This window comes from Ranitomeya imitator, chromosome 10, assembly GCF_032444005.1.
Source record: "Ranitomeya imitator isolate aRanImi1 chromosome 10, aRanImi1.pri, whole genome shotgun sequence".
Lineage (NCBI taxonomy): Eukaryota > Metazoa > Chordata > Amphibia > Anura > Dendrobatidae > Ranitomeya > Ranitomeya imitator.
In genome coordinates this window covers 135075379-135101637 of record NC_091291.1, presented here as the reverse complement: position 1 = coordinate 135101637, position 26259 = coordinate 135075379, and the positions used below count along the sequence as shown (strand labels likewise).

The following is a 26259-nucleotide window of genomic DNA, read 5'->3' as shown; positions in this document are numbered from 1 at the left end:
CATTTGGAAGTTCGCACCGGGGCCCCTAACTTTGTAGTTACGCCACTGGCCATTATACTGCATGGAGCATTATGTGGGGACATTATACTGCATGGAGCACTATGTTGTGATATTATTCTGTATGGAGCACTGTGTGGTGGCCATTATAATGTATGGAGCATTATGTGGCGCCATTATACTGCATGGAGCACTATGTTGTGCCATTATTCTGTATGGAGCACTGTGTGGTGGCCATTATAATGTATGGAGCATTATGTGGGGCCATTATACTGTATGGAGCATTATGTGGGGCCATTATACTGCATGGAGCACTATGTTGTGCCATTATTCTGTATGGAGCACTGTGTGGTGGCCATTATACTGCATGGAGCATTATGTGGGGACATTATACTGCATGGAGCACTATGTTGTGCTATTATTCTGTATGGAGCACTGTGTGGTGGCCATTATAATGTATGGAGCATTATGTGGCGCCATTATACTGCATGGAGCATTATGTGGGGACATTATACTGCATGGAGCACTATGTTGTGCCATTATTCTGTATGGAGCACTGTGTGGTGGCCATTATAATGTATGGAGCATTATGTGGGGCCATTATAATGTATGGAGCACTGTGTGGTGGCCATTATACTGCATGGAGCATTATGTGGGGACATTATACTGCATGGAGCACTATGTTGTGCCATTATTCTGTATGGAGCACTGTGTGGTGGCCATTATAATGTATGGAGCATTATGTGGGGCCATTATAATGTATGGAGCATTATGTTGTGCCATTATTCTGTATGGAGCACTGTGTGGTGGCCATTATAATGTATGGAGCACTGTGTGGTGGCCATTATACTGCATGGAGCATTATGTGGGGACATTATACTGCATGGAGCACTATGTTGTGCCATTATTCTGTATGGAGCACTGTGTGGTGGCCATTATAATGTATGGAGCATTATGTGGGGCCATTATAATGTATGGAGCATTATGTTGTGCCATTATTCTGTATGGAGCACTGTGTGGTGGCCATTATAATGTATGGAGCACTGTGTGGTGGCCATTATACTGTATGGAGCATTATGTGGGGACATTATACTGCATGGAGCACTATGTTGTGCCATTATTCTGTATGGAGCACTGTGTGGTGGCCATTATAATGTATGGAGCACTGTGTGGTGGCCATTATACTGCCATTATAACTTCAATAGTTTGTCCTTGGCCATGAGTGAGGATGTTATGATATATTTACCGATATCCGATGAAGATTCTTGATGCGTTTTATTTCTTTTGGCGTCACTGGCATCCAATTTAAAAAACTGAGCGACCCTTAGCTGCCGTTTGGTTAAGACATCGGAAAGAGGCACCGTCGGGCCACCCATCCAAGACTGCTCCTTCAAATTATCAATAACTTGCTTGATTTTCCTCCTATAGTCATGCCATCGCTTCTTGCATTCTTGGACTGTGCGCCTCATGCCACCTACTTTATTAACCCCCTTCACCACCTCATCCCAGATGGCCGCTCTGCCAGATGCGTTGACTGGTTTAGGTCCAAAGAGTTTCTCAACATGCGTTATGATTGTGTCTAGAAGTTTCTGGTTCTCGGCATCACTAAACCTTTCTCTTTTTTTCTTGGGTGTTTGTATTGTGATTGTTCCACTGATCCCGGGGAGAGCCATGCTTGCCCCCTGTTCTGCTTTGTTGATGGCTGTGGTACAGACTGGTGACTCTTTTCCTGTGGGATGCAACAAATGGGTTATGTAATGTGGCAGAAAATTACGGTATATATAGTGAAGCGATTCACGCTGTCAGGTGGACATTTGGTGGCAATCACACAGGTAATGTGGTTTGGCCCAGACGTGCAGTTTTTTTTTGCTTTCATAAAACTCCAAGGGATTCAAAACCAAAAACAGCCTCTTCTGGGCACAAAGGTATCAGAGCAAATAAACAGATCATTCAGTAGCACATATGTCACTGAGGGCTCACCAGAACAGATTACAGTCCTTCTCCAGGAGAAAACTTCCTAGACAGAAGAGGTCCAATTCTACCAGTCTCAGCATGCCCTCTGGCCGGAGCACCTGCGCTAAATAGAAGTGTTCAACTCCGCTCACACTGAACAGGCTGCAGCTCCCACATGTTACTCTGCAGCTCCATCACACAGACTGCTTAGCTTTTCTAGCTGCCCAATGCAGTCTCTATTCAGAGAGAGACCTTGACACATCTCTCAGCTACAGCTCACATTTTGGCTGGTCACTCACCAGCTGCATACTCGACCCTTCTCTCTTCAGCAGACTGACACATCTATTGACCACAGGTCCCGGTTGTAGTAAAAAGCTAGGCAGGTGCATATAATCAAACTCTGCAAAGCTAGGACTTAACCCTGTACTATCTGTTTTTCTTACAATACATATGGCAGTAATAATATGGGCTTTTACGAACTCCGCGACACTAAATATGTGTATTTTTTATTATTGTGATTTTTTTAATGGGGCAAAAGTGGGGGGGTGATTTGAACTTTTGCGTTTTTCTTTAAAAATTTGTCATATTTTTTTAAAACTTTTATTTTTTCTTTTCACTGAATTTATTAATCATTTTAGGAGACTTGAAGCTGCAATCATCTAATCACTTGCACTATACGTAGCAGAAATCATGATCCCCTATGAATGACGGCTGCGAGCCGGCGTTCACAGGAGGATTGTCATGTTAAGGACGGGTGTCCTCAGCAGACCCTGTCATGTTAATTCATCGGCCACTTTACAGAGGCGCCTATGGGAGCGATTTGTGATGTGCTTCCGCTCAGCGCTTGTTAAATCCCGCTTTCAGTGATTGACAGAGGGATTTAACTGCTTAACAGCAATGGGTGGAGCTTCACTCTACCTGCCACTGTTAAAGGCACATGATGGCTGATAAAATCAGTCATCATGTGCGGGTAAAGGTGTGTGCGAGCCAGCATTACAGGCAAGGACCCAACCTATGACATAAATATACATCTAATGTTGTGAGGGGGTTAAAAAGCAAAACAAAAAACAACACAAGTATTGCTGTAATCGTACAGCCTGGGGAATCATACAATGAAGGCTCTAAGAATAAAACCTTAAAACAATGTCGGAATTGCGTTTATTTTTTCATTATTTCACTTTATTTGGAATTTTCTTCTTCTTTTTCAGAACATCACATGGTAAAATAAACTCCAGGAGTTCACAGGTCTAGGGGCGTATTCTCATCCCCCCGCCCCGGGCGTCAGAACAGCTGATCCCTTACTGGCGGGAATTCTGCACTACGAATGGTCTGATGTTCAGTATCTGGGATCCTGACGTCCAATGACAATACATCTCAGGGCATAACTCTGTATAGTAAGGCGTGCAATGCTGGGGGTTGTAGTTCATATACAATCACACACTCCCACCCCTCATTTAACTAAAAAAAAGTCATAGTCCACAATCCAAACTAAACTTACGTGGTCGCCTGCTTCTTGGAGCTGGAGGAAAACCCTTCGCTTTCACTTTCCGTCAGAATGAGTCAGGACAAAAGAATCGTCCACGCCCAGAGGATTCTCCTTAACCCTTTAGTAAAAGAACATTTTTTATTCTTAATACATACTTTTTAATTTTGCATTTTTTTATTATTATTCCATGTTTATAATAAATCAAATTTACATCCATTTGTACTTGGCTTTAGAATATTCACATTTTCAGAGCGCCAGAACATTATCTCCCCGCAGACATAGACGTATCAGGGCTTATTTTCTGTGGGATGAGTTACGGTGATTCCAAACTGGTATTGTTCTTTTTTTTTTTTTCAGCCTTTTCAGTAACTTTGGTTTGTGACGCCATCGTCTTATGTTTTTGCCTTGAATGGAGCTGTTTGTAGACCTGTTTTCGGCTGCTGTTTCTATTTTTGTACTGTTCTGTGTTTTGAATAGTTTTTATAGCATTTTTTTTTGTGAGAGGTGCAGAGACCATAAAGTTTTTTTACAATGACATTTACCGTATGGATGAAACAATTTTATATTTCGATAGATCAGACGTTGTGATACCAAATGTAAGTTAATTTTTTCAAAAATGTATTCATTTTTGTACATTTCTTTATTTTTAATTGGAGAAAATGAGGATGATTTAAGCTTTTATGGCTTTTTTTTTTTTGCACCATTATTTTGCAGTGAAGCTGGAAATTACCGAGTATAACTCCCAGACCTTATATAATAATTAGTGGTAAGTGAAAGAGCTTTTGTTCTCGGTTATCAGTCGAGTATCACGGTGCTCGGATGTACTCATTACTCGGCTAGCAATGGGCGATGCTCAATGTGAAACACGAAATTCCCGCCCAACATTTTTGGCGCCTGTTACACAGCCAATAAGCATGCGGGGATTGCCTGTGAGTCATAGTAATGCCGTAGCCATCTTGGTTGTGGCATTACTGTTATTGGCTGGCCATGTGACATCATCAAGGGTTATAAAAGGACAGACACCACCCGACATATTGGAGGGAAAGAGTGTTTGTCCAGTCCTGTGTGTGCACAGTATAACGAATAAGAGGCCTAGGGTGTGGAATGCAGTGAATATTCATTTCTCTTTAGCAGCGGGTACAGGAGTTAGCCACAGCCACCGGCTATTGCCTCCTGGGACCCGATGCTCTGCCGAAACCGCTCCCCCACCTCCCCATCCACAGCCAGAGAAGGTACATCCGGACTATAAGATGTACCTCTCATTTTCGTCCACATTTTTGGAGGAGAAAAGTGCTTCTTATAGTCCGAAAAATAAGGTACGAGTATAAGCCGACTCCCCTAATTTTTCCGCAAAAAAAATGGGAAAACTTATTGACTCGAGTATAAGCCTAAGCTGGAAAATGCAGCAGCTACCGGTAAATTTCAAAAATAAAAATAGATACCAATAAAAGTAAAATTAATTGAGACATCAGTAGGTTAAGTGTTTATGAATATCCATATTGAATCAGGAGCCCCATATAATGCTCCATACAGTTCATGATGGGCCTCATAAGATGTTCCATATTAAAATACGCCCCATATAATGCTCCATATACAAATGTTCCACATATAATGCTCCATTCAGTTTATTATGGCCCCATAAGATGCTCCATACAAAAAATATGCCCCATTTAATGCTGCACAAAGAGGTTAATAATGGCCCCATAAGATGCTCCATATTAAAATATGCCTCATATAATGCTGCAGAAAAGGTTAATGATGGTCACATAAGATGCTCCATAGAATAATATGCCTAACATGCTTGGTACATGTGCTCAACTTGGTAGTTCAGCTTTTCTGAAAATCTACCCAGATTTGACAGAGATTCTGGTCAAGGTATGCCACGTCAGTGCCAATTTCCCCACAAGTCACCCACAGATGCTGCCCTCCGGCACTAAAGTGGCAGCGCATACAAGTGCCAGCTCACCGACTCGTGTATGACGTGCCCACGTGCTGGAACTACACACTGCACATGCTGGCAAGGCTTTGGGAGCAGCAAAGGCCAGTTGTGGAATACCAGCTCTAACACGCATGTCGGTATTCTGGTCAGCCTCCGCACATAACAACTAATGAGTGGGCATGGATGTCTGACATTGGTGTGGTTCTCCAAGACTATGAGGACTCCACAAAGATGGTGAGTAGTGTTGAGCGATACCGTCCGATACTTGAAAGTATCGGTATCGGATAGTATCGGCCGATACCCGAAAAGTATCGGATATCGCCGATACCGATACCCGATACCAATACAAGTCAATGGGACACCAAGTATCGGAAGGTATCCTGATGGTTCCCAGGGTCTGAAGGAGAGGAAACTCTCCTTCAGGCCCTGGGATCCATATTAATGTGTAAAATAAAGAATTAAAATAAAAAATATTGATATTATTACCTCTCCGGAGGCCCCTGGACATCACGCTGGTAACCGGCAGGCTTCTTTGCTTAAAATGAGCGCGTTTAGGACCTGAGAATGACGTCGCGGCTTCTGATTGGTCACGTGCCGCTCATGTGACCACCACGCGACCAATCAGAAGCCGCGACGTCATTCTCAGGTCCTAAATTCCTAGAATGAGGAGTTTAGGACCTGAGAATGACGTCGCGGCTTCTGATTGGTCGCGTGGCGGTCACATGAGCGGCACGCAACCAATCAGAAGCCGTGACATCATGGAAGTCCCTAAACGCGCTCATTTTAAACAAAGAAGGCTGCCGGTTACCAGCGGTGATGTCCAGGGGCCTCCGGAGAGGTGAGTATATCAATATTTTTTATTTTAATTCTTTATTTTACACATTAATATGGATCCGATTCCCGATACCACAAAAGTATCGGAACTCGGTATCGGAATTCCGATACCGCAAGTATCGGCCGATACCCGATACTTGCGGTATCGGAATGCTCAACACTAATGGTGAGTAATGATGAAGCCATAATCAGTGCAAGGAACACGCTTCTATACCAACTTAAATAGTAGTTACTGACAAGTAAACACGAAGTTTTAAATGTGGACCAAATGGAAAAGGAAGAAGACATGAGAGAGGGAGGTACTACCCAGCCTCATCTCATCTGCTTAGCACAGATTGAGTAACAGTAAGAAGGTGGAGGCTGAATAGGATCAGAGGCTTGTACCCACAGAACCTTAGTCCTGTATCCCCTACATGGATGGGGTGAGGAGGGGAATGAGCAGGAAGAGAGGGAGGAGGAACAGATGGAGGCAGGGTTGGATGTAGAGAGCTAGGCACATATGACCATCTTCTTGTACAACTGCCTTTCCCATGACCCTTGCGTTACATTAATCTTGGACAAAAAAAGAGTACTTGTGGTTCACCCTGCCAGGCCCACGCTGCAAGGAGAACTTTGTAACTCTTCTTCCTGAGGCGGAGAGGTCTTCTAAAATGGTGCTGTAGATAAAGTCCATTGTGGAAAATATGTTGAAACAATTCCCATCAGACAACACTAGCAGCAGGGTGCAAGCTTCCTTGCCCAACCAAGGAGGAGAGGTAAGGGAGACAAACACCAGGTACAGCAGAGGCAGGGTTACACTGTCAAAGGCCTGGGCCAATTTCATGACACCCTCCCAGCATCCATGCTCTCATGACAGGGTATTTTTCACAAGGAGGGAAAAGTTTTGAAAGATGGTCAAGCAATATTTGGTTGATCAAACCAGACTACTTCTGTTAGGGGTCGAGTTCCCGCCTCTGCACAGGGGGAATCTCGGGCCATCTCTGCTGCGGTCTCCCATTCCTCTCCTGCCGCAGTTGAGCCTGCTCAGCGGAGACGTCAGTCCAAGCGTCTTGCTCAGTCCCACTCTGTACAAAGAGTTACTGCTGCCTTTCCTGCTTCTGCCATTGAAGTCAGTGCTGGGCAGCGGCGAGCAGATGCTTCTGCGACTAAGTCCTGCTTTTCTCATTCTGAGCATGCCTTGAGTAAGATCTCTCAGTGGAGATCGAGGGTCACATGGTAGGAAGGTCCTATAGCTGCTAGGACTAACTCCTGCTTTTCACACACTGAGCATGCCCAGGGTAAGATCTCTCAGTGGAGATCTAGGGTCACATGCTCAGGTATGGCAGTCTCTCATTGGTCCTTCTAGGAAGGTCTTTTACTTGCTGCAGCTATATAAGGCTCGCATGGCCGCACGGCCATGCGCTAGTATCCATGCATGACATGAGTTTTGCGCCAGTGTGGTCACGCTTGTGTGTATTCAGGGACCCGGCTGAAATAAGCCACTAGAATACCGGCACCTCCGGTGAGGAGATTGTGTGTTTGGTTACAGGGCCCCGGCTGAAATAAGCCACTAGAATACCGGCTCCTCCGGTGAGGAGATTGTATGTTTGCCTCCTGGACTGCGTGACCACAAGCTGCTATCTGCTCAGCAGTTACTGTGTATTCCTGTGGAGTTTAACAGGACACAGTCCTTTCCTTATAGCGACTCTGTGAAGCAACAGAGTTCGCTTCTACCGCCATATTGTGCCGCTGTTTGCCAGCAGCAGGTTCTTTTCCTGCACGGTGGACCCCGGGCTGCGAACGCACCAAATAACATCTCTATATTTACTCGGTGCATTCCGCCAGCCCTAACAGTATACTAGCGCCAGGGTCTGGCTGGTAAATGGCGGACGATCAGCGTTTACAGCGGTACATCCAGCAGCTGGAGGGTAGGTTGACGGCTCTCGAGCGCACAACCTCAGCTGTGGATGTTACCGCAGTCGCTGTTCAGGCTGCAAGTGTAGCTGCAGCCAGTTTGTCCTCTGCCACCCCTGCTCCGACTTTATCCCATCTCCCGCTTCCAGACAAGTTTGCTGGTGACAGTAAGCTATGTCGGGGATTCGTGAGTCAGTGCTCTATACATCTTGAGCTTCTGGCTGCACGTTTTCCTACGGAACGGGCGAAAGTGGGATTTATTTTATCCCTTTTGTCGGGCAGGGCGTTGGAGTGGGCAACGCCGCTATGGGAGCGCAATGATCGTGTGGCGCAGAGTGCTCCTCTCTTCCTGGACGCTCTGAAACAGGTCTTTTTGGGACCTCGTGTCACCCACGATACCGCGCTCCAATTGTTGGCAACAACACAGGGTTCGTCCATGGTCAGCCAGTTCGCCGTGCAATTCCGGACTCTGGTCTCTGAGCTGGAATGGCCGGATAAAGTCCTTATTCCGGTGTTCTGGAGAGGACTGGCAGACCATGTGAGGGACGCCTTGGCCACCAGGGAGATTCCCGCCACACTGGAGGAGCTTATTTCTATATCTACCCGCATCGACCTCCGTTTTAACGAGCGGAGGTTGGAGCGGGCCCAGTGTAGGCAGAGGTTTCGGCTGGCTCCCACCTTCGCCAGACCTCTGGAATCTTCCGTTTAGGCGTCCGACTCCCATGAGGCCATGGAGGTTTCTCGAGCGGGACCTAAGTCTCGGACCGCTCGAGTACCCGTGGTTTGCAGAAATTGCCAACGAGAAGGACATTATGCCAATAAATGTCCACGGCGGTCGAGTAAACGATCGCGTCTAGTAACCCTTGGAGGAGGTTCACTAGACACAGCGGCATTTTCCTCCAAGCTGTCCTTCAAAGGGACAATCATATTAGGCTCTTACTCTCTAACAGTCGAGCTTTGTGTGGATTCTGGAGCTGAGGGGAATTTCATCTCCTCAGCTTTTGCTCTGCGCCATGTAATACCTCTGGTGATGCTCGCCAAACCGGTGACTGTTAGGGTAGTGAATGGGTCGACACTTCCATCTCAGATCACACACCAGACTGTTCCTTTCACGTTAGCTATGTCCCCATCCCACCAGGAGATAATTTCCCTTCTTGTCCTTCCCGAGGGAATGGATGAGATTCTGCTGGGAATACCCTGGCTCCGTTTCCACTCCCCACATATTGAGTGGTCCTCTGGGAGGATATTGGGTTGGAGTGAATCCTGTAAGGGCAGATGTGTGAAAGAGTGCGTTCAGGTTTCCACCACTGAGATACCCGCAAATCTCTCTTCTCTTCCCAAATACTATTGGTCCCATGCAGACGTCTTCTCCAAAAAGGCTGCGGAGACCCTTCCGCCTCACCGCCCCTATGACTGTCCTATAGATCTCTTGCCTGGAGCAGAACCTCCTCGGGGACGTGTCTATCCCCTCTCTCTTCCGGAAACGGAGGCCATGTCCCAATACATCCAGGAGAATTTGGCAAGAGGGTTCATTAGGAAGTCAGTGTCACCAGCAGGGGCAGGGTTCTTCTTCGTGCAGAAGAAGAATGGAGAATTACGTCCTTGCATAGATTACAGGGGTCTTAACGCCATCACCGTTAAGAATAAGTACCCGCTGCCCCTGATTTCTGAGCTTTTTGATAGGCTAAGGGGAGCTAAGGTATTTACCAAATTAGATCTGCGGGGTGCTTATAACCTGATTCGCATCCGTGAGGGGGACGAATGGAAGACGGCATTTAACACCAGAGATGGGCACTATGAGTATCTGGTGATGCCCTTCGGGCTCTGTAATGCCCCAGCCGTTTTCCAAGACTTTGTCAATGACATCTTCCGGGATATGCTTTCCACCTCGGTCGTAGTCTATCTGGATGATATTCTCATCTTTTCTCCAGATATTGACTCCCACCGGAGAGATGTTGGCAGAGTCTTCGACCTCTTACGGGCAAATTCTCTCTATGCAAAGTTGGAGAAGTGTATGTTTGAGCAGGAGTCTTTACCTTTCCTGGGCTATATCATCTCCGCCCAGGGATTGGCTATGGATCCTGCCAAACTACAGGCTGTGATGGACTGGCAAGAACCCCATTCTCTTAAAGCGGTGCAGCGCTTTATGGGGTTCATTAATTATTACCGCCAGTTCATTCCCCACTTCTCAACTTTGGTAGCTCCCTTGGTAGCCCTCACCAAGAAGGGAGCAAATCCAAAATTGTGGTCAGAAGAGGTCTCCAGGGCCTTTTCTTCTATTAAGTCCCGTTTTGCTAGCGCTCCCATCCTACATCGTCCTGATGTTGATAAGCCATTCATAATGGAGGTGGATGCCTCATCCGTTGGTGCAGGAGCAGTCCTCTTCCAAAAGGATGCTCAAGGTCGGAAGCATCCTTGCTTCTTCTGTCGGGGTCGTCACGACAATACCCTTCATCCACCAGTCATTCCAAATCAGATTAGGAGCATGTTGGTACCGGATAAGAATGAGTCAGACACAATGCTGGTTCAAACTCATTGCACGCTCGTGTGTAACGTCACAGCAACTGAACTGTTTATTTCATATACATAACATTATATAGTCCATTGGGGGAAGGTGTGCAGAGGGCGGGGTTAGGCGGGGTTTAAGCAATGTATCTAGTATTCAGTCCCTCTGATTGGCTATGACATCATCTGATGAATCTTCCTTTGTCCACATCTTGTTAAGTTTCCATTTCTCCAGGGACGATACTTCAGCTTCAGAAACGAAAGTAGATTCTTGGCAAGTACAAAAACTAAGGCAAAAGTGAATACTGGCAGCCATCTTAAATACAGTTAAATTTGCATTTAGCAAGCAAAGGGGAAAAACTTATTGTTTCACAGCATAAGAATATATAAAAGTATAAAAGGGTATAAAGACATATATTTTTACCTTGACAATCCCCCCTAAACACTAAGTTTTTCCCTAAGAAGAAAGATCCTTTGAGACTGTCCATGTGATGGGGAAAGGGGAGGTGGATTTCTTCATCCAGACACCTCAGAAGCTCTCCCCTTGTGAGAGGCCTCCAGGCAGCTGAACCCTTCACTAGCTTCACATGGAGTTCTCCTGCTGTCCCTAAACTAAATCTCTTAGACAATACCCCTTACTCTCAGGTGCTATCTTCTTGAGGGGGACGTACTTAGGGATTTCCCCGGATCAGTGCCATTGTACTCTAGTGGGTCTACTTCTTGGTTGAGGAAGGTGCCAGTCGGAGTTGCCTTAGTGATAATCTTTTTACACAGGGGAATAACACAACAGAGGATTATTGATCCAACTACAAGAAGGGCAATCAGTACTAGACAAGCTTGTTGAAGGAATCCCTTGAGCCCACCCAACCAACCGGAAAAGAAAGATGTGTCTACTCCAGCATTAGATTTTAATTCTGCTACTAACCCATTTATCTTCTTAAGGGCTATCATGGTCTTTCCATTTACCCCAGAGTTCTGAGGGATATAGGTACAACATTCCTCTCCCACCATCCCACAGACTCCTCCTTCCTTAGCTAAGATCATATCAAGGGCTAGTCGGTTTTGGAGGGTCATTCTAGTATTAGGGCCCAATTCCTCAACTATACCCTGGAAAGCATCACAGGTAAAATTGACAAACCTTTGTTCACTGTAATATGTGTAATTGATCCAATCAACATTCTTATTAATCTGCACCTGTGGATTAAAGAAGCAAAGCCAACATAGATCTGGTTCTCGGCTTTAAATTGGTCAGGCACCCCCCTTGGCACTCCAACGCCATCGACATATAACAATGGATCTTCTTCATAACTCATGTGGAGCTGATCAAGGCTTCTCCTCATTCTGGTATATTCATCAGGTGTCTCTGGATCCCAAGGCAAAATCTTGAAATGCATAGCTAGTTTAACAAGGGTGCATTGACCTGTCCAGGCATTAGGCAACCTAGGACGGAGCTTACCATCTCCATATAACCAATAAATGTCGTACATATACCGTGTATGATTAGTTAGGAAATCAGTATCTAGGGAACTGTTCTCTTTACACAAACCTGTCTTGAAGACCCCTACTGATGTACCTGTAGTGTCATGGGAATTATAGCAGGTATAATTATCAGCTAACACGGTTATCCCTCCTGGGACCTTTAATTTAGGTGCTTCATGAATTAGTGAGACATAATCTGAGCAATCAGTGGACTTTAGACCCTTCAACAGTTTCATAACACAGACAGTGGTATTGTCATCAGGAAAAAACAATGCATATGTGTATAGATGTGTATTCGCTGCAGCACAAGCAACATATCCTACAGAGATATTCTGGACTCGTACATTGTATCTTACCCATTCTAACCATAAATTTGTCCTTGGGACTGTTTGTGTTTCTATGGAGAAAACTTCTTGCCAACTGAGACCTGGAATGGGGATTACTTCGTTAACTATATTTTGCACCTGGAGCTGTATATGGCCTAAATTCCCATAGTATCCACTATTAAACACATTATGAAAATATCTTCCCAGCACAATTGTTATCTCTGGTAACACATATATAATACTGGATAATTCCCTCTACCACCCGCTGAGTCTCGGGGCACTTGACTACATCGCAGAAATCAAATCACCAGATATTTACCGGGGCCGTTAGGTTTACCCAGAGAATAGTGGCACCGGAATTCTTATTTACAATAGGGGCCGAGGAGGTAGGGGCGAGGATGGCCCCCAGCCTCAGGACCAAAAACAACAGCAACATTTTCCTTCGATCACCACTGTGACTAAGCGCTGGTCCGGTCTCTTTTGCAGTGTAAAGCGTAGATCCAGATGCTCTTTCCTTCAAGTTTACTGACATAGCTTTTCACGACCATAAAACCACCAGGCATCAAATTGTGACCAATATCGGTTTCTGCTGAATCTGGAAGGGAAAAAGAAACTAAAACATGGGTGTTAGCAACATTTCTACTAAACTGAATAACATATTGAACAGCACGGTCAGTTTCTTCTGACAACTACTGAGACTGGAAATTTGCAACTGAGAACCTAGCACCAAACAATATCTCATATGGGGACAGGCCATATTTTGCAATAGGGTAGTACGAATGTGTAAGAGCCCTGGCCATGGAGCCGTAGTCTCCTGCATCACTTTGGTCAATTGTCCCTTCAGTGTGCCGTTCAGCCTCTTAACTTTCCCACTGGATTGTGGAGAGTATGGAGGGCTGCAGTGGATCCAAGCATTGTCAGAACCTCCTGATACACGAGAAGGAAAGTCCGGGCCTTGGTCACTTTCAGCAACTTCTGGAACACCATATCTGCATATAACTTCCATCACCAGTTTCTTTGCTGTGGTCTTTGCAGTCACGTTGGTAACGGGGAATGCTTCTGGCCAACTGGAGAACATGTCGACAACCACCAGACAATAGTCATACCTTCCAGACTTCGGCAACATGATGAGGTCCACCTGGAGCCTTTGGAAAGGATAGTCGGGCTTAGCAAGATGCTTTGGGGTACACGTTGAAGTTGACCGGGATTGCAGGTCTGACAGATACCTCGATGTGTGGGCCCATGCGCCCACGTGACAATAGCAGGGTACATCTGCTTAGGGAGACACACAAGTTGGTCCTTTTTCCAGCGACCATTGTCCATACGTGCTCCATCAGCTTTCCACTGCTTCACTTCTTCCTTTGGGGACATTCTCTGCATCATCATTAAGCGGTCTTGCGGGGTCCGGTAGAAAACCTCAGTCTGGCATAGATCATCAGGTTCCTGTAGAGTCAGTGTTTCTTGTAACTGTTTACGCAGAGAGCGTGTGGTCACCATTGCTGGTATGGTCAGTTCAACGGGTAGGAGAGCAGCGGCTTTTACTTGCATATCCGCAGAGGCATTACCAACAGTCTGTGGACTGTTCCATAGTACCGTGCTCCTTAACTTTCATAATGGCCACCTGAGTAGGTAATTTGATTGAGTCCATGAGGGTTTTAACAGCTTCAGCATTCTTCACTGAGTCCCGGCGGTAGTAACAAATCCTTGATTGGTTCATAGGCTCCGAAATCATGAGCAATACCAAATGCTTACTATGAGTCTGTGTATTTATTAGCCCGCCTGTCCTTGGCCAAAGTACATGTAGTAGACAGAGCCTGACGTTCTGCTTCTTGTCTTGACAATGAGGGAGGGAGGGAGTGCAGCTGCGTGCACTACAGTGTCTTCTGTAGTAACAGTGTATCATGTGTGAAATCTGCCAAAATCATCACCATATCTTGAACAGTCTTTCAAGGGCCTTGTAGAGAGGTAACATTATGCGGGATGCGTCCGGTATCCACTGACAACAATAAGTACATAGTCCAAGAAAACGCTGGAGTTCAGTCTCATCTTTTGGGAATGGAAGGGAGCTGACGGCTATTTTTTTCTTTCTTCTGTGAGGTGTCTGGCACCCTGAAGGAGACAGTGACCCAAAAATATCACTTGACCAAGGCAGAACCGAAGTTTCAAGGCCGAAGCCCGACAGTTCAGATCTGCCAGATACTTGCGAAAACTAACAGTGGCAACAATGGCTTCCTGCTCTGTCTGTGTACACAACAAAAAAACAAAAAAATTACCCACATACTGAAGTAACGTGACATAGGCATAGTCTAACTGACTATCCCCCCTATTTTTTTTTTTTTCTACAGGCATTATTGAGGGTGGATCTGGGCCTATCAGGGCCATCATAACCGTGGAAAGGGCATGTAAGATATACATCTCATTATACTCATCTACATAGGGGTTATATAACATAAATACCATCTGACCATCATCTTGGCTCACCAACTCTCTAGGTCTGCTCAGGTGCACTTATACGTCCATCATATTATCTTTGTCTGTATATTGGGAAAGGTTTGTTCTCAGGGTCAGCCAATTATTTTAGCGTAGCTAGCCAGTCAGAGGGCTTCCAGGGATAATACTCCTGTATCTGTCTTACACTACCTGGTGTGGTTGGTTCTCTGGTGGTGGGGGTGACTAGATAACCGGTTGGGGGTGACATGACATGCTGGTCTACAGCTCCTTCCCAAAAGGATTACTGTCAGCTTACTCCCAAAATTAATGTCCCCACTACCCACTATCCTGTGTCAGCTTTTTATATCACTACATGTGATCAGGAATCAGCGTAATTCACTTAGGTCAGGTTGCAGCACAGATTATACAAGTATTTCTTCAGTCTGGGTTTGTCTGACCGCAATATTTACAAATCCATCTGTCCTATCTTGGTCTGAGAATTAACATGGCGAGAGAGATTTCCAGACACAGGGTTAAAATGAATATTGGAATATGAGACTAGATTTGCATAAGGGAGGGGGAGCTGGAGCTGAAGTCTTCTGCTTCTTGGGCCACTGATAAGGAAGCGAGCTGCGAGTTGTGTCCTTGAAGCTGCGAGGGGAGGGGGACTAGAGAGCGAGTGAGGATCGCTGCAGCTGCTGATACAGACTGGGTTAAGTTCTTCTGGAAACTTTGGCCCCCCTTTCTCTGGCCGGCAGCACAAAGAGGAAAAATCACAAACAATTCACGCACGGGTTCACCCCTCCCATTGGGTGTCTCGGAAAACCACACAGTGTGACGAAATACAGCAGTTCTCAGACTCAATTAATTTCTACAAAACCTTCACACAACTCATTTGCCAGAACACCCTAGAAAAACTAATGATTGAGGTATTTTATAGCCAAACACGGGCTCTGCATCCTTTCATCTTTCCTCTCCATCAACCTTTTTGCTCGTTCTTTATGAGATGGTGCCATGTAGACAGCTGCAATCTCCCTGTCGAGGGCAATCCTACATGCTCGTACACCTTCTCGACATTCTTGACTGCCTTCTTGCCCTCCCGTGACTCTACTATTGTCTTGACTTCCACAGCATCCTCATCTAACTCGTGGGGCACGGACTTCTTCTTTAAGAGACGTAACATGACTCACAGAATACTACGCCCTTCTGCAGTAGGCCGCTGACAGCGACAGCAACACTTGTGTCCTTAGCACGGAGCCTCGCGCTCCACGTGCTATAAATAAAGAGCCTCGCGCTCAATATTTTTCCCTAACCTGAACACCAGTGATTACAGTCTGTCCTGTCACGATATTCTAAACGTTGGGAGGCTGTCTCCTAGTGAGACCCCTCCACTGTGTTTCTGGTGGTCCCCCTCTTGGGACGTCTTAATTACCGATATGTGCAAGTGTGTGCAAGTGTTTCTGGTGGTCCCCCTCTTGGGACGTCTTAATTACCGATGTATGTGCGTGCAATATCACAGAGGCTACGTCTCCTATCCCAATCCACAAACTTCTCAATCTTTCACTCTATCACTACTAGGCAACAGTCACGGGTAGGGTGGTTGAATGGAGTACAATGACCGGTGGAGGAGGTGTGGTGTACACGAGGACGCGCAGAGTGCGACGTCTCTCAGTTGCTGGTTCGAAGCGTGGCACGGGATCGCGCTCGGTCTCACCACTCGACCAGTCACTCCCCAGACCCAAGGAGACCACAGACTAACCAATAATGGCTGAAACACTAGCAAGTGTGACACATACATAGTATGCGATCTCCACTTACCGTGTTTGGAGGGTGATCAGTCCTCGAGGTCAGCCACTACGGGTGTCGTCCACGGACGTCCAGGCATGGGTCCAGGGGGTCTCGGATCGCGGGCCACGCCCCACGTTGGGCGCCAAATTGTCGGGGTCGTCACGACAATACCCTTCATCCACCAGTCATTCCAAATCAGATTAGGAGCATGTTGGTACCGGATAAGAATGAGTCAGACACAATGCTGGTTCAAACTCATTGCACGCTCGTGTGTAACGTCACAGCAACTGAACTGTTTATTTCATATACATAACATTATATAGTCCATTGGGGGAAGGTGTGCAGAGGGCGGGGTTAGGCGGGGTTTAAGCAATGTATCTAGTATTCAGTCCCTCTGATTGGCTATGACATCATCTGATGAATCTTCCTTTGTCCACATCTTGTTAAGTTTCCATTTCTCCAGGGACGATACTTCAGCTTCAGAAACGAAAGTAGATTCTTGGCAAGTACAAAAACTAAGGCAAAAGTGAATACTGGCAGCCATCTTAAATACAGTTAAATTTGCATTTAGCAAGCAAAGGGGAAAAACTTATTGTTTCACAGCATAAGAATATATAAAAGTACAAAAGGGTATAAAGACATATATTTTTACCTTGACACTTCTACTCCAAGACCTTCACACCAGCGGAGAGGAATTATTCCATCGGGGACAGGGAGTTGCTAGCGATGAAGTTGGCTTTCTCAGAGTGGAGACATCTCTTGGAGGGGGCTCGCTTTCCCTTTCAAGTCTTCACGGACCACAAAAATTTGTTATATTTGCAAACAGCCCAGCGGCTAAATTCTCGCCAGGCCAGATGGTCCTTGTTCTTCTCCCGGTTCCACTTCACCCTCCATTATCTCGCTGGGGAGAAGAACATTCGTGCTGACGCCCTCTCTCGCTCTGTTGTGTCATCTGAGGAGGAGGAAGGGGAGCCTCGGCTTATTGTCCCCTCTGAGAGCCTGAGAACCGTAGCTCCGGTTTCGCTAGAGTCTGTGCCTCCGGGCAAGACTTTTGTACCCATTGATTTGCGACCGGAGGTTCTCTCTTGGGCTCATTCGTCCAGGGTGGGTGGACACTTTGGGACAAAAAGGACATCTGAGCTACTGGCGAGGTCGTACTGGTGGCCACATATGGTTCGTGATGTCAGAGATTACATTCAGGCATGTGTCTCCTGTGCCAAAAATAAATCTCCTCGACAACGGCCAGCAGGGTTCTCTATCCCTTGCTGGTGGCAGACAGGCCCTGGGAGATGGTCGGGATAGACTTTGTGGTGGGTTTGCCCAAGTCTCGTGGCTGTAACATCATTTGGGTTGTCACCGATCATTTTTCTAAAATGGTGCATTTGGTCCCGCTTCCACGGTTACCTTCTGCACGGGCCTTGGCAGCGTTGTTCATAAAACACATCTTCCGCCTACACGGTATGCCGGACAAAATTGTCAGTGACCGGGGTCCCCAGTTTGCGTCTCGGTTCTGGAGAGAGCTTTGTCGTCTTCTCAGCATTGAGTTAAATCTCTCTTCTGCATATCATCCCGAGATGAATGGGTTGGTAGAGAGGGCCAACCAGACCTTGGTCACATATCTGCGACATTTTGTCTCAGCCAGGCAGGATGACTGGGCATCCTTGCTATCTTGGGCAGAGTTTGCGCTGAACAACGCCGTGGCCGACTCCACTGGACAAACCCCATTTCTCCTTAACTATGGTCAGCATCCGCGGGTACCTGTGCCTATGCCCGTGTCTTCCGCCAACTCCAGGGTGGCAGACTGGGCTGTGGAGGCACGGGATATTTGGGACCGCACTCAGGATGCCATTCGGGCCTCCAAGGAGAGAATGAGGTCCTCCGCCGATGCACATCGGCGCCCCGCTCCGACCTTTGCTCCTGGCGACTTGGTGTGGCTCTCCGCCCGTAACATCAGGCTGCGAGTGGAGTCCACTAAGTTTGCACCTCGCTACTTGGGTCCTTTTAAGGTCCTCGAACAGGTTAATCCTGTGGTCTATCGTTTAGCCCTTCCGCCACGCCTGGGTATCACCGACACCTTTCATGTGTCCCTCTTGAAACCCGTATACATGTCCCGGTTTTCCGAGTCATCTGCTGGGACATCGGGTTCGTCTACGGACGATTACGAGGTGAATGCTATTTTGGGGTGCAAGGTGGTACGTGGTAAAAAATTTTATTTGGTGGACTGGAAGGGTTATGGTCCTGAGGACAGGTCCTGGGAGCCTGCTGAGCACATTCAGGCTCCGCAGCTCATTGCTGCCTTTGAGCGTAGCGAGGTCCAAGGAGGGGGAGGCCCTAGGAGGGGGGTAATGTTAGGGGTCGAGTTCCCGCCTCTGCACAGGGGGAATCTCGGGCCATCTCCGCTGCGGTCTCCCATTCCTCTCCTGCCGCAGTTGAGCCTGCTCAGCGGAGACGTCAGTCCAAGCGTCTTGCTCAGTCCCACTCTGTACAAAGAGTTACTGCTGCCTTTCCTGCTTCTGCCATTGAAGTCAGTGCTGGGCAGCGGCGAGCAGATGCTTCTGCGACTAAGTCCTGCTTTTCTCATTCTGAGCATGCCTTGAGTAAGATCTCTCAGTGGAGATCGAGGGTCACATGGTAGGAAGGTCCTATAGCTGCTAGGACTAACTCCTGCTTTTCACACACTGAGCATGCCCAGGGTAAGATCTCTCAGTGGAGATCTAGGGTCACATGCTCAGGTATGGCAGTCTCTCATTGGTCCTTCTAGGAAGGTCTTTTACTTGCTGCAGCTATATAAGGCTCGCATGGCCGCACGGCCATGCGCTAGTATCAATGCATGACATGAGTTTTGCGCCAGTGTGGTCACGCTTGTGTGTATTCAGGGACCCGGCTGAAATAAGCCACTAGAATACCGGCACCTCCGGTGAGGAGATTGTGTGTTTGGTTACAGGGCCCCGGCTGAAATAAGCCACTAGAATACCGGCTCCTCCGGTGAGGAGATTGTATGTTTGCCTCCTGGACTGCGTGACCACAAGCTGCTATCTGCTCAGCAGTTACTGTGTATTCCTGTGGAGTTTAACAGGACACAGTCCTTTCCTTATAGCGACTCTGTGAAGCAACAGAGTTCGCTTCTACCGCCATATTGTGCCGCTGTTTGCCAGCAGCAGGTTCTTTTCCTGCACGGTGGACCCCGGGCTGCGAACGCACCAAATAACATCTCTATATTTACTCGGTGCATTCCGCCAGCCCTAACAACTTCCTAATTCCTCTGCAACCGTCAGCTATTGGGTCACAAAGCTGGACATGACCTGCCCCTCTATGACTTGGAGGTGTTGTGCTGCCCTGCCGCTAGCATCCTGCCTGAGCGGATTTTTAGTGCCACATGGGGGTCATGACAGACAGACCCTTTCACCTGTCAACAGAAAGTGCTGAGAGGCTCACTCTGGTAACAATGATCAAATCCTGGCGTAGACCTGACTTTTAGACACCACCAGATCATAGAAGCATATAAAGTGTTTTTACTGTTGTTTATTTGAATGAGGCCTGCTAGTTGTTGATGTCATGATCCATTTCTGAGGTTGTGTTCAGCTGTCTTATCTCTGGACTGGTTATGTGGGAGTTAATCCCCTCTGCCTCACTTTGAAGCTGGCTGAGCTATTTAAGTCCTCTGCAGCTTGTGAGCCAGTGTCAGCTATAGTTCATGCTGCACGGTTTGAGCACCTGACCTGGATACTTGTACTAGTGTTCCTTTTTGCCTCTGACTGCCTGCACCCGTTTATGACTTGTTCTGACCTCTGGCTTGTACCCCAACTCCGTCTTACATCTCACATTTTGGTTACCACGTTCCCAGTAGGCTCTGACTTCTTGCTTGTCCCCGACTATTCTCTGCTCGCCCCTTCTGTACCGTGCTGCTATCTTTGTGTATGACCTTGGCCTGTCTCACGTCTCTTTCATTACCTGTGACACCTGTGTTGTTGTTCAGTGTTGCTGCGCTGTGTGTACAACCTCTTTTCCTTAACCAGCACCCCCTGGTGGAGGTTGCTCTATACTGCACTGCAGCAGCACATTACAGTTGACTTCTAGGGTATATGGATGACTCTACTTATAATTTTGTATTGGTTTTGCGCTTTTCAAAAGCCTTTAGGAGTACCACAACTACACTTTCTTGACAATATTTGAATGAGACAATACAGTTGGGGCCCTCAAGAGTGTATGGACAATCCTGCTTGTAATTTTTGGCAGGATTTGCATAGCCTTTATGAGTGTAGGAGTTGACAATTTGAACAGAATGTGTATTAGACCCTCCTTTATGTCTAATACAGGGTGTATCTGAGTCCCTCATTTTTGGCAGTTCTTGCTTCCTTCATAAATTACACTAAAATTTCCAATTTGTTAATTTAAAAAATCAATTTTGGTTTTCTTATATTATAATTTTAAAAAAATCCCTTTTAAATTTTGCTTTACATACAAGTCTTTATACAGGAAAAATGTGTCTTAACATTTTATTTTTTTTCCTGTAAAATGCAATTTCTCGTTGAATTGGAATGTCTTATTGTCAGTCCGTAAAGTAGAGTAAAAGTGTGACACCATTATTCTCAGCAGCGATCTGGGAGTCAGAGATGCTTCCACAGGTCTTCCCATCTTGTTCTCCTTCCATTCAGCATTTTTTCCATCCATTTCAACACTTTCACTGCTCCCCAGACCTCTTTGTAGGGTCTCCTGGAAAAATGCTCAGATTTCCCATTGACTCCCATTATACTCGTTACTCGAAATGAGCATCTGAGTATTAGGAATTGCCCAGTTCGAGCAATGAGCACCTGAGCATTTTAATGCTCACTCATCTCCAATAATAATAATTCAAATTGAGCGCAAAACTTTCCTCATATTATTGGGGTTATAATTAGACGACAGCTCCATCCATATATTCCAGTATATAAATCTTCACATGGGTAAAATTCTGATAAAATACACTACATAGAGTAAAGTGTTCCCAGTCCTTGCAGAGTCACTTCCAGACAAACACTGGATGATACTACAGCAAATGCAAAAACATGAAGTGTTCACTATCTACCAAAAGCAAAGGACGATACACGGAGAAATGCAAAAAAAAAAATATTCTTCATGAAAAGCTGACGGTTTGAGACTTGGACATACACTGGGTTTCTCAGAATGGACACAGATCCATTATAAAAATGCCCCCAAAACATGCCTATTTAAAAAAAAAATCCCAAAAGGTGAACAGCCCCTTTAATGGGGATGTTCGGGCAAAATGAAAGTTGTTTTTTATTCTACAGCTTGGTATAGTAAAACATTAGTTCTAGTGACATGCTTGTCTCCTGACACTTGATAAAACTGAAGTCATTCTGTGGTCTATGTTCATGGTGGGATACATCACCGTTCAAGCAGCAGCACCGCTGCACCGCATAGTCATCTGACCTTGTTGGCTAATCAAAGGCTACAGCGGTCATGATGCTGCTTGAACGGTGACGTCTCCCACCATGAACATAAATCTTGTAGTAGCCTCAGCTAGATCACGGTAATTTCTAAGGAGAATATCACTTATTCTGCCTTAATTTTTTATTTTGCCTGGACAACCTGTTAAAGATGCACTAAATACAGAAAGAGCACAAAAAATGTAATATATCCCAGCACTTCCATCCTTAATCCCCTCCTTTTCCTTTTTTTATGACTAGATTCCAACACTTATATCCTTAATCCCAACACTTACATCCTTAATCCCCTTCTATTCATTTTTTATGACTATATCGCAGCACTTGCATCCTTAGTCCCCTCCTTTTTTATGAATATATTCCAGTGATTCCATCCTTAATCCCCTCCTTTTCTTTTTTTATGACTTTCATTTTGATATTTTTTTCTTTTTCATTGAATCCATCGGTGAAGCGGACTGGTCCGATGGCCTCTTCCTTGCTTGAGTATTGGTAGGTGTAGACGTTGCTGCTGGTGCGTACGCAGCGGTAGGAGTAGATCTGATCTCTTGGGTGCCGCTCAGCTCTGACTCATCACTGGACATCATTTCTTGAAGCTGTTGGACTCTGAGGGCGCTGTTCATCTCGTCCAGTTTAGCGTGGAGACTGTTCAGACTGAGTTCCAAGATCCCGCTGCGATCACGCGATGTCTTTTGACCAGATAGAAGGGTTTTCTGCAGCTCTAGAAAGCTGACCTTTACAAGGTTGTACATTTTGTTCTGGACGTTCAGACTCTTGGTTGCAGTCTTCTGAATGCTTTTTAACGCCTCCATCATATCCTTTTGCTGAGCCGCTAACTGATCCATCTGAGTCTCCAATAGTAGTTGGGACTCGGGGGCAGTATATGGCGGTATGGGCTTATCTGCTGCCTTGGTATTGCTAGGAGGATCTCTTGTTTTTTTTGCAGCTTCAGGCTCCTCGTGAGACTGAGAAATGAACTTATCCTGATGACTGGTACTTGGTAAGGAAGTCATTGGCAAAAGGGGTTTGTTCTGGCTGGGCATTATTTCATCATCAGACTCGATGATAAAGGTGGAGGAAAGCGCAGAGTCATTAGATGAAACACATTCTCCTAAAAGAAACAAGTAAAAAGAAGAAATATGGATTAACATAGTGTATTGTTTTAAAAGAACAGTAAACACAAAAATCCACAAGAAAATAAAAAAAATATCCCTGCTCTTCCTCCATTAATCTACTTTTTTTCAATTATATTATGTCTCATTTTTAGAATTAATAATATATAAAGAAATCATCTTGTTGGGTCTCCGGATCTCAGACTTGTCGCTCCTCGTTTTTTTCACTGATCAACGTGTGGCTCTAAGGCTGGGTTCACACTGCGTTAAACCCGTCCGTTAGATGGACTACGTTACACCGTGGCATAACGCGGTGTAACGCAGTCCGTTAACGCCGCCATTGAATCCAATGGGCGTGCGCTAGCTATGTGCCGTCATTGAGTGACGGACCCCGAGACGCAGGCTGCAGCGTTTTTCGGGTCCGTCACCGCTAGCGCAGATAGAGCTAGCAGATGCTCTATCTGCGCTAGCGCGCTGCCATACCGGCACTTGCGTTAACAGCAGCCCATTAACATATGTGTTGATCGGGCTGCTGTTAACACAATGTGTACCCGGCCTTAGACAGTTGGCTGCAGCAGGAGCCTCCCCCCACTGCCCAGTCTTTAGTCGGACAATTCATTGGCTAAGGTGAAGGACATCAGCCAGTCACCAGTCAAGTGATCTGTACTGGAACTGGAACTGATCAGTGGGGGTATAACCTCTTTTTTTGGGGGGAGCGGGAATACTAAATTAAAAATGATCAAAATGATTTGTAGCACTATAGTTTAGCAGCCATGTCGGTAGTCCGTGGCAGTCGAACCTGAGCTCAGTGAACCTCTTTCTACCTACCGGCGTTCCTGGTGTGTCCTCTGATTTGTACGCCTTGTGCCACATCATGCTGCAATTATGACGTACACATCAAAAGAGGTCAATGCCTCCAGGTAGGAAGAGAGTTCGGGTCCGGGAGTCACTGATTACCAATATGGCTGGAAATCCGTTTGCACAAATCTAAGATAGATTATTTCATCTACTCATACTTGTCTAGGTTTCGTGTAAGCTTAAGTGAATTATCTGAAAAAAGTTTCCTCTAATATAAAATAAAAGCTATGGAATAAAGTTTTGTTTTATTGTTGTACTTCTTTGGAAGTTATTTAAAGGGTTGCTCCACTACTCTTATGTTAAGGACCTTTCCACAAGATAGATCATCAATATCAGATTCTTAGGGACCCCCACTGATCAGCTGTTCTCGATTCTGGCAGAACCAGGTCGTTGGCAGTTGTCAAGCTGAACAGCTGAGCCCTTCAAATGTGTAGTGGCCGCTGCCAGGTAAAAAGGAATTGGTCTGTATTACCCGCCAGCGGCCGCTGCACAATTGTCGGGGCTGTTAAGCTTAGCAACAACTAACATGTGGCCACTGCTGGCGCCAAGAACAGCTGATTGATGGCGGTGCTGGGTGCCGGCTCCCACTCATCTGATATCAATGATCTACCTTAAGGAAAGGTCCTTAATGTAAGGGAAGTGGAGCAGCCCTCTACAACCCATTTTAGGGGTTGTATAATATTTTTTAAAAAGTCTGATTTTTAAAAAATGATGTTTCTATGACCCTCGAGGGTAGCCGTTACGGATTGGCTGTGAAGAGAACTCAGTGGTTTATCAGATCTGCTGTCGTTTCATTGTCAGGAGAGTTTGGACTCATAGGGATCACAAGTTGGTGGCATGTAGTAGCGAAGACCATCAGTTATTGAGATTGGGAAACCACTTTAGAGTTGTGATAGATATAGCAGATGTCAGGTCAACAACTATCTCAGCCGTGGACAACCCAACGCCTTCAATAGTTTGTCCTTGGCCATGAGTGAGGATGTTATGATATATTTACCGATATCCGATGAAGATTCGTGATGCGTTTCATTTCTTGGGGCGTCACTGGCATCCAATTTAAAAAACTGAGCGACCCTTAGCTGCCGTTCAGTGAAGACATCGGAAAGAGGCACCGTCGGGCCACCCATCCATAACTGCTCCTTCAAATTATCAATAACTTGCTTGATTTTCCTCCTATAGTCATGCCATCGCTTCTTGCATTCTTGGACTGTGCGCCTCATGCCACCTATTTTATTAACCTCCTTCACCACCTCATCCCAGATGGCCGCTCTGCCAGACACGTTGACTGGTTTAGGCCCAAAGAGTTTCTCAATGTGCGCTAGGATTGTGTCTACGAGTTTCTGGTTCTCGGCATCACTAAACCTTTCCCTTTTTTTCCTGGGTGTTTGTATTGTGATCGTTCCACTTATCCCGGGGAGAGCCATACTTTCCTCCTGTTGTTCTGCGTTGTTGATGGCTGTGGTACAGACCGGTGACTCTTTTCCTGAGGGATGCAACAAATAGGTCATGTAATGTGGCAGAAAATTACAACATGTATAGTGTAGTGATGCACACTCTCAGGTAAGCGTAAGGTAGCGTTCATGTGCAATTTTATTGCTTTCATAAAACTCCAAGGGATTCACATCCAAAACCAAAAACAGCCTCTTCTGGGCACAAAGGTATGAGAGCAAATAAAAAGATCATTCAGCAGGCACATATATCTGAATGCAGTTCATCCGAACAGTTTACAGTCCTTTCTCCCAGAGAAAACTTCATAGACAGAGAAGGCCCAATCCCACCAGTCTCGGGATCTCCTTCGGCCTGAGCTCCAGCAGCTTCGAGCGAAAATCAGAAGTGTTGAAGTCCAGTCACAGTTCACATTAAGCAAGCTGCAGCTTCCAGACATTACCCTGCAGCTCCAACACACAGACTGCTCAGCTTTCCAAGCTGACCAATGCTGTCTCAATTAAAAATGAGACCCCTGCACGTCTCTCTTTCTGCTACAGCTCACATTTTGACTGGTCACTCACCAGCAGCACACTCGCCTCTGCTCCATCCAGCAGAATTTCACGCCTAGTGAACACAGGCCCTACTTCTAGTAAAAAAAAAATAGTCAGGTGTAATCAAATAATGCAGAGCTAGGACTTAACCCTGTCCTACCTGGTTTTGCTACAATACATATGGCAGTAATAATAGTTAAAGGCATAGTTGGTATTCACTGAGCACTACAGAGAGAAGC

General features: G+C 46.0%; 1 protein-coding gene across 5 annotated transcripts in view; it reads right to left on the bottom strand.

Annotated features, from left to right (window-relative positions):
• LOC138651748 (myb-related transcription factor, partner of profilin-like) overlaps positions 1 to 26259 on the bottom strand; it is a 47978-nt gene that overhangs the window by 4814 nt on the left and 16905 nt on the right. For 2 of the 5 annotated variants that reach the window (XM_069742207.1, XM_069742206.1), the window contains exons 4-5: positions 25039 to 25524; positions 21111 to 23182 (exon numbers count right to left, since the gene is read on the bottom strand). In XM_069742207.1, coding sequence (XP_069598308.1) covers positions 22482 to 23182; positions 25039 to 25524 — 1187 coding nt within the window. In that variant the 3' untranslated portion in view covers positions 21111 to 22481. Of the gene's footprint in view, positions 1 to 1243; positions 1727 to 3448; positions 3555 to 21110; positions 23183 to 25038; positions 25525 to 26050; positions 26116 to 26259 lie in introns of those variants that run through there. The other 3 variants (XM_069742209.1, XM_069742210.1, XM_069742211.1) reach the window with 3 other exon arrangements.